The following is a 12217-nucleotide window of genomic DNA, read 5'->3' on the forward strand; positions in this document are numbered from 1 at the left end:
ATTTCCTCATCCACTGCCAGGACGTAGATTTGATGCCCTCTCAAAAGAATCCCCTAAAAGAATCCTATAAAAAAAAAATTGCTCCCAAGCCCCTCCGAAATCACAATAGTGCATCAAAAACCCAAGTAACCAGCTGCCTGCTGAGCCGATACTCAAATATAGACTGAAAGCCAACAGGCATTTTTTTTTTCTGTGTGCAACTTTTAAAAACAAATCATTAAGTTGATATAATCCAATGTGCACAGTGCTGTCCCTTCACAGAAGGCAAGAAACTGCCGGAGCATCATGTCGGAGGCTGGCCTCGGTGCTGTAGGCTGTGAAAGTGAGCCTCCTTCAGGGTCTGATTGATGTGGAAGTAAGGGCCTTGGCACAGTGCAGACTGCTCAGGCATCGGCTGGGGGATGCTGGGGCAAGATCCAGGGATGATGTGGCTCAGGCTGCTCTCTGGCCCATTGGCCCTGTCTGGGCTGTTGATGCTGCTGCTGCTGCTCCCACCACTGTCGCTGCTCAAAGACTCTGTGTCCCAGGAGTCCTGGAAGATGGGGTTCCTACTGTTCCTTTTGGTCTGGGGAGGAGTGTGGTTGTCATCATCATTCCTATTTCTTCTCCTTTTTCTGGGGAAGAGGCGCTCGCTCATGGCAGCTGGTGAAGGCGAGTGACTCGGCGCCACCCTGCGCCGACAGTAAACAGAATTGTGTCATAATACTTTTTCATACGCACTCTTTCATACATCAGTGTGTACTGGCACAAAAGTATATTCTGTCTAGAGGTCAATGTTGAGGTTTTTTTTTTTTCTTCATTATTCTCTACATTATTTTTTGAGTCAACATTTTTAAACTTGGAGGTAGCTAATTTGGATGCACTTGTGGAACAGAAAACCCCAGATCTCCCAACATCTCTGCATTCCTAGTGATAGGGTTATCAGAGGATGCCACCACTCTGGGAGTTGACCTCGGCATTTTATGCATGCTCAGCACATTGCCAGCAGAGTATGTCCTTAACTCAAGTCTTGTAAATATGAAAATGATTTTTCATAGTGTGGTTTCTAAAAGCTTTGAATTTCTGTATGTGGGTTAAAATTAACTTGCTAATCTTGAAATTATATCTTCTGGAATTGTCAATTTTCTGTGATGTAATAATCAAATGGGACATGGGTTAGCATTTTAGAATAGTGTATCGGTCTCAACACATGATACAGCTATTTCCTTAGTTCTTGTTAATTGATAGTGTTTAGTACTATAATTGATAGTTATAAATTGATTTCTTTATAGTAACCTGGGTGAATTCACTTAGTGCGATGGTTCTAAGCTGGTGGGTTATGACCCTTAGGCAAAGCTCTACTCTAAAAGTATTTGCTTCTCAATTCAAAACAGTAACAAAATTACAATCATGAAGTAGCAACGAAAATAATTTATGGTTGAGATCACAACAACATGGACAATTGTATTAAAGTGTTGATGCATTAGGAAGATTGAACAACACCAAATATAAAAATACATCTGACAATTAATTATATTCAGGTATTTTACATAGAACATATTGCTTAAACATTCTGACAACATTAATTTTCTGTTTCAAAATTTAGAATTGAAATGACATTTATCTGTTTTATTGGGTGGACCAAGAAGAACTCTGCAACTATACTTTCAAACAAGGATAGGAGACTTAATTGATTATGAGATTTAATGTAGATATTTTTTAACAGTTATGACCGAATGTTTCTATGCAGTCAAAATTTAATAAATGTAGCCTAGGAGAGTTTCAAATATTTTTGAGAGTTTCAAATTTTTGCTGACTACTTTTACATAATTTACTGAGGATAAAGTCAACTACATTTCCAGTTTATTCTTATTCACATGATTTTCAGCATGATTCTATTTATGTGTGATGTAATGTTTATTATTTGTATGTTGAACCAACCTTTCTTCTCTGGAGTGAAAACAAAAGACCACGTTGTATAATTTTTGCATTGTGTTTTTATTTGAAACAATTTTATCTAAAATTTTTGTGTCTACCTTGATCTATATCACTATATTAGTTCATAATTATATATATTATTGTACAATTTTCTCCTCATAGTCATTATTTTGTTTGCCTCTGCTCCTCCCATTTTCCTCTTTCTCATCATCCTCTTACTCCTTTTTGTGTTAATTTATTTTTACACTCCATATTCTATTCCCCATCAGCTCCATCCACCCTCCCACTGCTCCATATCCTATACCTCTTCCCTACTGCCTGTCTCCACGTGGATGCCACCACCCCACTACCCCACCTGACCTTTAAACTCCCTGAGGCCTCCAGTCTCTTGAAGGTTAGGTGCATCATCTCTGAATGAACACAGACCCAGAAGTTCTCTGTTGTACCTGTGCTGGGGGCCTCATATCAGCTGGTGTATGCTGCCTGTTTGGTGGTCCAGTGTTTGAGAGATCTCAGGGGTCCAGATTTAATTGAGACTACTGGTCCTCCAACAGAATCACCCTTCTCCTCAGCTTCTTTCAGTCTTTACTAATTCAAAAACAGGGGTCAGATGCTTCTGTTCATTGGTTGGGTACAAATATCTGCATCTGACCCTTTCAGATATTTTTTGGGTCTTTCGGAAGGCAGTCAAATTAGGTCCCTTTTTGTGAGTGCACCATAGCCTCAGTATTAGGACCTCCCCTTTAGTTGGATCCCATTCTGGGCCTGTCCCTGTTATTGAAGGCCAGCCTTAGGCCATGGTGATCTGATAGGATGGGTGGGATTAGTTCAACCTTCTTATATTCATTGAGGGTTGGTTTTTGACTAATTATATGTTCAATTTTGGAGAAGGTACCATGAGGTGCTGAGAAGAAGGTGGATTCTTTTGTTTTAGGGTGAAATGTTCTATAGTTATCTGTTAAATCCATTTGGTTCATAACCTCTCTTAATTTCATTGTGTCTCTATTTAGTTTCTTTTTCAATGACCTGTCCATTGGTGAGAATGGAGTGTTGAAATCTCCCACTATTATTGTGTGGGTTTCCATGTATATTTCGAATTTTAGTAAAGTTTCTATTATGAATTTGGGTGCTCTTGCATGTGGGGCATAGATGTTCAGAATTGAGACTTTGTCTTGGTAGATTTTCCACTTGGTAGATGGTTACGAAGTATCCTTCATCACAATTGATAATTTTTGGTTGAAAGTCTATTTTATTGGATATTAGGATGGCAATTCCTGCTTTTTTCCTGGGACCATTGGCTTGGAAGACCTTTTTCCATCCAAAATATTCTAGGACAAAACCAAATACAAACAGTATCTATCTACCAACCTACCACTATAGAGGATCCTGGAAGGAAAACTTTAACACAAGGAAGATACCTTCACCAAAGAAAGGACAAGATATTAAGCATCTCATAACAAAGTCAAAAGCAGAGAGCCACAAGCACATAAAGCCACCTAGAAAAACACAAATATCAGGAACCAACAGCCATCTCTCTTTAATATCACTCAATATTAATGGATTCAACTACCAATAAAAAGACATAAGCTAACAAACTGGATACGCAAACAAGATCCAACATTTTGTTGCATACAGGAAACACACCTCAATAACAAAGTCACTATCTCAGAGTAAAAGGATGAAATTTTGACTTCTTCCTTTCCAATTTGTATCCCATTGACCTCTCTCTGTCATTTAATTTCTCTTTAGAACATCAAGTACTATATTGAATAAATAGGGAGAGAGTGGACAACCTTGTCTAGTCCCTGATTTTAGTGAGATTGCTTCAACTTTCTCTTCATTTAGAATGGTGGTGGCAAATGAATTGCTCCATATTGCTTTTACTGTGTTTAGGTATGGGCCTTGAATTCCTGATCTTTCCAAGACTTTTAACATGAAGGGGTGTTGAATTTTGTCAAACACTTTCTCACCATCTATGAAATGATCATGTGGTTTTCTTCCTTTGAGTTTGTTTATATAGTGGATTATATTGATGGATTTCTGCATATTGAACCATCACTGCATTCCTGGGATAAAGCCTACTTGACCATGAATGATGATTGTTTTGATGTGTTCTTGGATTCAGTTTGCCAGAATTTTATTGAGTAATTTACATCAATATTTATATGGGGAAATTGGTCTGAAGTTTTCTCTCCTTGGGTCTTTGTTTGGTTTAGGTATCAGAGTAATTGTGGCTTCATAGAATGAATTGGGTAATGTGCCTTCTGCTTCTATTTTGTGGAATAGTTTGAAGAAATTGATATTAGGTCTTCTTTGAAGGCCTGGTAGAATTCTGCACTAAAACAATTTGGTCCTGGGATATTTTTAGATGGGAGACATTTAATGACTGCAGCTATTTCTCTAGGTGTTATGGGACTGTTTAGATTGTTTATGTCATACTGATTTAACTTTGGTACCTGGTATCTGTCTAGAAAATTGTCCAATTCATCCAGACTTTCCAGTTTTGTTGACTATAAGCTTTTGTAGTAGGATCTGATGGTTTTCTGGATTTCCTCAGTTTCTGTTGTTATGCCTCTCTTTTCAGTTCTGATTTTCTTAATTTGGATATTGTCTCTGTGCCATCTGGTTAGTCTGGATAAGGATTTATCTGTCTTGCTGATTTTCTCAAAGAACCAGCTCATTGTTTTGTTAATTCTTTGTATAGTTTGTTTTGTTTCTATTTGGTTGATTTCAGCCCTGAGATTGATTATTTCTTGCCTTCTACACCTCTTGGGTGTATTTGCTTCTTTTTGTTCTAGAGCTTTCAGGTATGATGTTAAGCTGCTAGTGTAAGTTTTCTTCAGTTTCTTTTTGGAGGCACTCAGAGCTATGAGTTTTCCTCTTAACACTGCTTTCATTGTGTATCATAAGTTTGGAATAATATGTCTTCATTTTCATTAAATTCCAAACATCTTTAATTTTATTCTTTATTTCTTCTTTGACCAAGTTATCATTGAGTAGAGCTTTATTCAATTGCCACATGTATATGGACTTTCCATTATTTTTGTTGTTACTGAGGATCAGTCTTAGTCCTTGGTGATCTTTTAGTATGCATGGAATTATTTCAACCTTCTTGTATCTGTTGAGGCTTGTTTTGTGCCCAATTATATGGTCAGTTTTGAAGAAGGTACCATGAGGTGCTGAGAAGAACTTATATTCTTTTGTTCTAGGATTAAATGTCCTACAGATATCTGTTAAATCCATTTGGTTCATAATGTCTGTTAGTTTCACTGTCTGTAGTTTCACATGTCTTTAGTTTCTGTTTCCATTATGTGTCCATTGTTGAGAGTGTGGTGTTGAGGTCTCTCACTATTATTGTATAATGTACAATGTGTGCTTTCAGCTTTAGTAAAGTTTCTTTTATGAATGTGGGTGTTCTTGTATTTGGAGCTTAGATGTTTAGAATGGAGAGCTCATTTTGGTAGATTTTTTTTCCTTTGATTAGTATGAACTTTCCTTCCTTATCTTTTTTGATAACTTTTGGTTGAAAGTCAATTTTATTTGGTATTAGAATGGCTACTCCCATTTGTTTCTTGGGATCATTTGTTTGGAAATTTTTTTTCCAGCCTTTTACTCTTAGTGTCTGTCTTTGTCACTGAGTTGCATTTCCTGTATGTAGCAAAATTCTGGGTCCTGATTACCTGTCCAGTTTGTTAGTCTATGTCTATTTATTGTGGAATTGAATCCATTGATGTTAAGAGATATTAAAGAATAGTGATTTTTGCTTCTGTTTTTGTTTTTGGGGTTTTGTTGTTGTTGTTGTTGTTGTTGTTAGAGGTAGAATTATGTTTGTGTGGCTATCTTCTTTTGGATTTGTTAAAAAAGAATACTTTATTGCTTTTTCTAGGTTGTAATTTCCCTAATTTATTGGACTTTTACATCCATTATCATTTGTAGGACTGGATTTGTGGAAAGATATTGTGTAAATTTGTTTTTGTCATGGAATATCTTGGTTTCTTCATGTATGGTAATTGAGAGTTTTGCTGGGTATAGTAACCTGGGCCGGCATGTGTGTTCTCTTAGGGTCTGTATGACATCTTCTAGCTTTCATAATTTTGTTGAGAATTCTGATGTAATTCTGATAGGTCTGCCTTTATGTGTTACTTGACTTTTTCCCCTTACTGCTTTTAATATTCTTTTTTTGTCTTGTGCATTTGGTATTTTGACTATTAAGTGACAGGAGGAATTTCTTTTCTGGTCTAATCTATTTGGAGGCTTCCTTTAAGTTTATGGGCATGTCTTTCTTTAGGTTAGGAAAGTTTTTATCTATAGTTTTTTATTTGTTTGTTTTTTTAAATAGCATTGGATTTATTTAGTTTTATTTTTTACATCAAATATATAAATTATATTTAGTATTTTGAGAATCAAATAATACATAAAAATTTCTTTAACTTTTATATTTATGCCATTTCATACCCTAAAAGTACCATTAATGAATATTTAATACTATCAAAAGCTGAGGATCCTGTATCTACTGTTGAATATTAATTATTTCAAAATATACACAATATTATTTGTGAATTAAACATTGTAAAAGAGCATAAAATATTAAAAATGAATCATTAAGCATTATATTCAAAAGTCCTTATATGATACCACTTGACATAATGGAAAAGTATTGAAATTACACTATATATCTGTTTATTTTGTCTAACAATCTGTTTACTTAAAAATGATTATCAGTGTTTCTAGGAGATAAATTATTTCATCAGTAAATATATTTTCAAAATTTCAAAATAGTAAAAACTTTTTCAAGTTAAACTTTAAGAAAATGCTAATTTCAAGGACAGTGAGAAAAATTATCAATAAGGAGTTCATGATGTTTGTACAACATGATTTTAATATTTTCAACTATTAATATTCAACAAACAGAATAATTATTTTAAGATATATTTTGTTGTTATGTCTCCCTTTTCATTTCTGATTTTCTTAATTTGGATACTGTCTCTATGCCCTCTGGTTAGTCTGGTTAAGGGTTAATTTGTGTTGTTGATATTCTCAAAGAACCAGCTCCTGGTTTTGTTGATTGTTTGTGTAGTTTTTTCATTTCTATTTGGTTGATTTCAGCCCTGAGTTTGATTACTTCCTGCCATCTACTCCTCTTGGGTGTATTTGCTTCTTTTTGTTATAGATTTTTCAGGTGTGCTGCTAAGCTGCTAGTGTAAGTTCTCTTCAGTTTCTTTTTGGAGGCACTCAGAGCTATGAGTTTTCCTCTTAGCACTGCTTTCATTGTGTGCCATAAGTTTTGGAATGATATGTCTTCATTTTCATTAAATTCTAAAAAGCCTTTAACTTTTTTTCTTTATTTCTTCCTTGGCCAAGTTGTTGTTCATTGAGAAGAATGTTGTTCATTGAGAAGAGCGTTGTTCAGCTTCCATGTGTGTGTGTGCTTTCCACTGTTTTTGTTGATATTTTAGACCAGATTTAGCCTCTGGTGATCTTATAAGATGATCGTGCTGCTGGTCAGGTGGAATTCCTAGGTGCCTCTGTCTCACTGGTCCCAGTTACTTCTGGTGTTGCAGCAGATGTTCTGTCCTTCTCTCTTCTGATCCTGTGATCCTGGGAGTGTTAGACCTTCCTCTGTGTGTTGTGTGAGTAGCTGCAGAGTTTGCACCCAAGGTCTGCACAGGGCATCAGCTCAGACCAAAAGGAACCTGTGCCACTGGTGGGGCAGAGTTCCTGGGTGCCTGGGTCCCGCTGGTCCCAATTACTTCCAGTTTGGGGGCAGATGTTGTGTCCTCCTCATCTCTGATCCTATCTCTTCTATAATTTTATTGAAGATATTTACTGGCCCTTTAAATTGGGAATCTTTACTCTCTTCTATACCTATTATTCTTAGGTTTGGCCTTCTCATTGTGTCCTGGATTTCCTGGATGTTTTGGGTTAGGAGCTTTTTACATTTTGCCTTTTTTTTTTTTTTGACTGTTGTGTCAATGGTTTCTATGGTATCTTGTGCACCTGAGATTCTCTATTTCTTGTATTCTGTTGACTCCTGATCTCTTTCATAGGTTTTCTATCTCCAGGGTTGTCTCCCTTTGTAATTTCTTTATTGTTTCTATTTCCTTTTTTAGATCATGGATGGTTTTGTTCAATTCCTTCACCTGTTTGGTTGTGTTTCCCTGTAATTCTTTAAAGGATTATTATGTTTCCTCTTTAAGGGTTTCTACCTGTGTTCTCCTGTTTTCTTTAGGGGAGTTAGTCATGTCCTACTTACAGTCCTCTATCATCATCATGAAATGTGATTTTAAATCATAGTTTTGCTTTTCTGGTAGCAGAACTGGGTTCTGCTGATATCAAGTAGCCTTGGTTTCTGTTGCTTATGTTCTTGCCCTTGCCTCTCCCCATCTGGTTATCTCTGATGTTAGTTGGTCTTCCTGTCTCTGATTGTGGATCATCCCTCCTGCAAGCCTGTTTGTGAGCACTCCTGGGAGACCAGTTCTCTCCAGGAGGAATTTGGTTATGGAGAGCTTTGGTACAGGGTGAGCTCTGAGGTGCAGCTGGAAAACCTGGAAGGATCCAATCCTGGCTGTTCCTTGGTTCTGTGTCCTGATGGCTCTGGCGAGTTCCTCTTGGGCCAGGAATTTGAGCAGAAGTGGTGATCTCATTTATGCTCTCAGGTGCGTCAGCAATCTTCAGACACCAGCTTTCTCCTGGCAGAATCTGGCTACAGGGAGCTGTGGTACAGGGTCCACTCCAGGCACAGAAGGAAACCAGAATGATTCTTTCCCAGGCAGCTCCTTGGTTCCTGTATCATGGAGGCTCCGCGCGGGTCCCTTGGAGCAGAGGTGGTGGTTTCACCTTTGCTTACAGGTATGTCAGCACTCCTGGGAGACCAGCTCTCTCTTGGTGGGACCCGGGTATCAAGCTTTTTCAATGTTTCATCATCTCTAGAAGAGTTTCCATGAGATTCAAAAATATACATTGAATTTGTTGGTAAATTATTTTTGAGAATATCATTCTCCTTGGAAGTTAGTTTTTCATTATGATTTACAAAAACCTGTGAAACTATTGAATAATTATTTTTTAAAAAAAGAATTTTAGAAACCATTTCCATTTCACGTAAGTTGTATTTTTGAACATACAAATTATTCATGATGTCTATATTAATTTCTATTCTTGTTTAAAGTGTTGGTTAGTCGATTAGCATTGAGCATGAAATAATGATAATTTATCCAATGATTTGGGGGTCTACAGAAACAATGGTACAACAGATTTGGTCAATTTTCTTTCTTCAATAAAACTGAATATATTCTCTGTGAAGTAGTATGTTTTAAAATATATCTAGCTGGAATAATGACTCCATCAAACTAATTAAGTGTAATTCTCTCACATATTTATTTTTTGTGATTAAGGAACTTAAAACCTTTTTATAATGACCATGGCAATCCAGTATTTGATTATAAATTTTATCTGAATGATATATGATAGATGTCTCATATATTTTCTTCCTATAAAATTTGAAGTCCTTTTTCTATGTTGCTATCTATTACCTATGTATTTATCTATCTACCTATCTATTTTTATTTATTTATTTATTCATTTACATCATGATTATGATCCCCCATCCCTCCTCTCCTCCCAGTCCCACACTTACAAATCCTTCTCCCCATTATCCGATCTAGAAGGGGAATCCCCATGTGGATACCACTGTTTCTAAAAATATCACAATCAGGATCACCAGTCCATCTAAGCTGCAAGGATAACCACAACCTGGTAACATCACTCTCACTCAAGATAAGCAGACACAGTTCTAGAACTCCATAATGCTCACTGATCAGTATATGAGGAGAGGTTAAGAGGAGCAATTCTCGTCTCTGTACATCTAAAGAGACACCACCTTGATTAGTCTTGTAGCTGAAGAGTCCTGAGGATCCCGACCCTCAAACTAGAGATTTCTGTTACAGACTGGACCTGACCTTCAGCTAAGATAGGTTAAGGATTTAGAATGAGAACACTACTTGATGACATTCCCCATCATAACCTATAACTTTTGTTATACGATCTACCTTCTTGCTCGAGACAAGAACACTTGACCAGGAACCAAGTCTTGACTGCATAGCTTGCCCTGGATCCTGAGATGAAGGAACAAATCTCTGAGAGTCAGTGGCCACAGGGTGATATGAGTCAAAGTCGCCATTGGAGGGAATTAATGAGGTTCTCCATGACAGCTCCTTACTACATGGGTTTGTGTTCATAACAGAAAACTGAGAAGACAAAATAAATAGGTTGTTGTTCTACTCTTTCTTCAGGGGCCTAGGAAATTCTTTATGGCATGTCTTAAAACTCTAGAAAACCATTTCCTCAGTTTTTGTGCTCTTTACAGCTTAAAAGCTACTGAGATTGAATAGACAATAATTTGCATAACAACCAGCCAGATCCCCCAGAGCTCCCAGGGACTAAACCACCAACCAAAGAGGGACTTATGGCTTCAGTTACAGTGGTGCTGCTGGTGTTTTTCGGAGGCAGTTCAAGTTAAATCACTGGTTCTGCTAAGGTGTAAACTCTTCCAAGATGTCAGAAACAAACAAATCCTTGTCTGAGTCTCGCACTTCTCGTTCAAGATCTGCATCTGGATCTCGGTCTCGTTTGTTTTCAAGGTCTCAGTCCGAAGCCGATCTGTCTCTCATTCATGGAAGCACACACTGAGTTCTAGATCTCAGTCCAGATCATATTGTCCAACTCCTAACAGAGAAAGGAATCCCCCCAGAACGTATCAGAATCGAGTTTTCTGAGGTCACAATAGAGGCTACAGGAGGCCTTATTACTTCCGTGGGCTAAAACTGAGGCTTTTATCCATGGGACGATGAGAGTGGAACAGAGAACAGAGAAGAGAAGGACAGTTTACAGCTGAGCAGGGGCCACTCTTGATGGAGCCCTTGCCGGGGACAGGGTGCAGGGAGTGGGGTAGAAAGACACTGGGAGAGACTGGTGGAGCTAAACAAACGGGCCTCATGAAGATCCTGAAAACCCCACCCCACCACCCACTATCCACACAGAAGCCCACGACAGCAGAATGTGTCCCTGGTGTCGTCTCACTGGACAGAGGACAGGACTCTGCCACCTAGCCTAGATCAGGCCCATCTTTCCAGCAGACCATACACACTGGGCTTCTGCTGCTGTTGATGTGGGGTGTGGCAGGGTAGGGAGAAGGATGCTGATGCTTGGACTTTGTCTTGGTTCTGTCGTCCCACCCCGATTCTGCCCCCAATTAGAAACCAAGTTTTCTTAGTTTCATTTCATTTGGAACTAAATGAGAATTTGGTTTTCAGTCTCTTCCTCTCCTGAGTTTTATTAAAATAATCCTTATATTTTTCTTTTTAAAGGATATGTAGTAATATTAGAATAAAGATTTTAATTTGGGTAACTTTGATTCTTAAGATAAAACAAAGCATGTGAATAAAAGTTGAAGTGTTCACTTCAGTTTGGGATAAAACTGCTTGGATCTTTGTACAAACCAGTTTTGTATGTTAAGGAGGAGTTTAAGACCTTTCTTCCCTTTTATACACAGCCATGTATCACATGGAGTTGCTACCAGCATACCCCATGCACCCTGCTCTTGTCTGACTTCTCCTGGCCTGGGCTTCGCATTCTCCACCAGCAGTTCCAGTATCCCAAACTTTGCAGCCCTAATGGTCTTCAGAAAAAGGAGTGGAACCTGGAGGCCAATTTCTGGAAGGTTTTCTAAGAAACTTCTGAATTCTATTATCTTTACAAATACAAGATGAGAAAATATTTTTCAATATTATTTTCTTAATCTTTTTATAATGTATATGTATAATATATACATAGTATATATACACACATATATCCCATATATATATATGTATATATATGATCAGCAACTAATTAAAAGGAAGCCATGAATTTGAAAGAGATAAAGGAAGTGTTTATGGGAGTGACTGCTGGAGGGAAGAAATTGAAGGGTGAAATAATGTAATTGTGTTATAATCACAAAAATAAAAGAAAAAATTAAAAATAGAAGTGTAGGAGGTCTTTGGAAATGCTTTGATTGTTCAAGGAGGTGCTTGCTGTGCAAACATTAGAACTGGAGTGTGGAACGTCAATACCTATAGATACTGCAGATACACATAAGGACCTACCAGAATCCCACTACTTAGGAGACAGAGACAGAGGACCTATTGAGAAAATTGGCTACATACACAGAGCATATCAGTGGCCTCTGTATTCTAGAGCCAAGAAATCACTTGATAATAACAGTCTGAAGTTGATAAGATTTTATATTGACATTCTTGAAAATTTT

The 12217-nt window shown here is 37.4% G+C and overlaps 1 protein-coding gene and 1 long non-coding RNA gene across 8 annotated transcripts in view; one reads left to right on the forward strand and one right to left on the reverse strand.

Annotated features, from left to right (window-relative positions):
* LOC116094918 overlaps window positions 1-12217 on the forward strand; it is a 108811-nt gene that overhangs the window by 37480 nt on the left and 59114 nt on the right. The gene's annotated exons all lie outside the window — the stretch shown is intronic.
* LOC116094917 (protein FAM104A-like) lies at window positions 160-10609 on the reverse strand. 6 transcript variants are annotated; one of them, XM_031376305.1, is made up of 3 exons: window positions 10393-10609; window positions 9963-10160; window positions 160-671 (listed from the first exon to the last, which is right to left on the reverse strand). In XM_031376305.1, exons 2-3 carry the CDS (start codon window positions 10091-10093, stop codon window positions 284-286), a joined length of 519 nt encoding a protein of 172 aa, XP_031232165.1. In that variant the 5' UTR covers window positions 10094-10160; window positions 10393-10609; the 3' UTR covers window positions 160-283. The 6 variants fall into 6 exon arrangements, with proteins under 6 accessions (XP_031232165.1, XP_031232164.1, XP_031232168.1 ...); XM_031376304.1 differs by having other exon boundaries at window positions 10366-10609; XM_031376308.1 differs by lacking the exon at window positions 9963-10160 and having other exon boundaries at window positions 10393-10606.

The sequence above is a fragment of the Mastomys coucha genome, unplaced genomic scaffold, assembly GCF_008632895.1.
Source record: "Mastomys coucha isolate ucsf_1 unplaced genomic scaffold, UCSF_Mcou_1 pScaffold17, whole genome shotgun sequence".
NCBI classification, from domain to species: domain Eukaryota; kingdom Metazoa; phylum Chordata; class Mammalia; order Rodentia; family Muridae; genus Mastomys; species Mastomys coucha.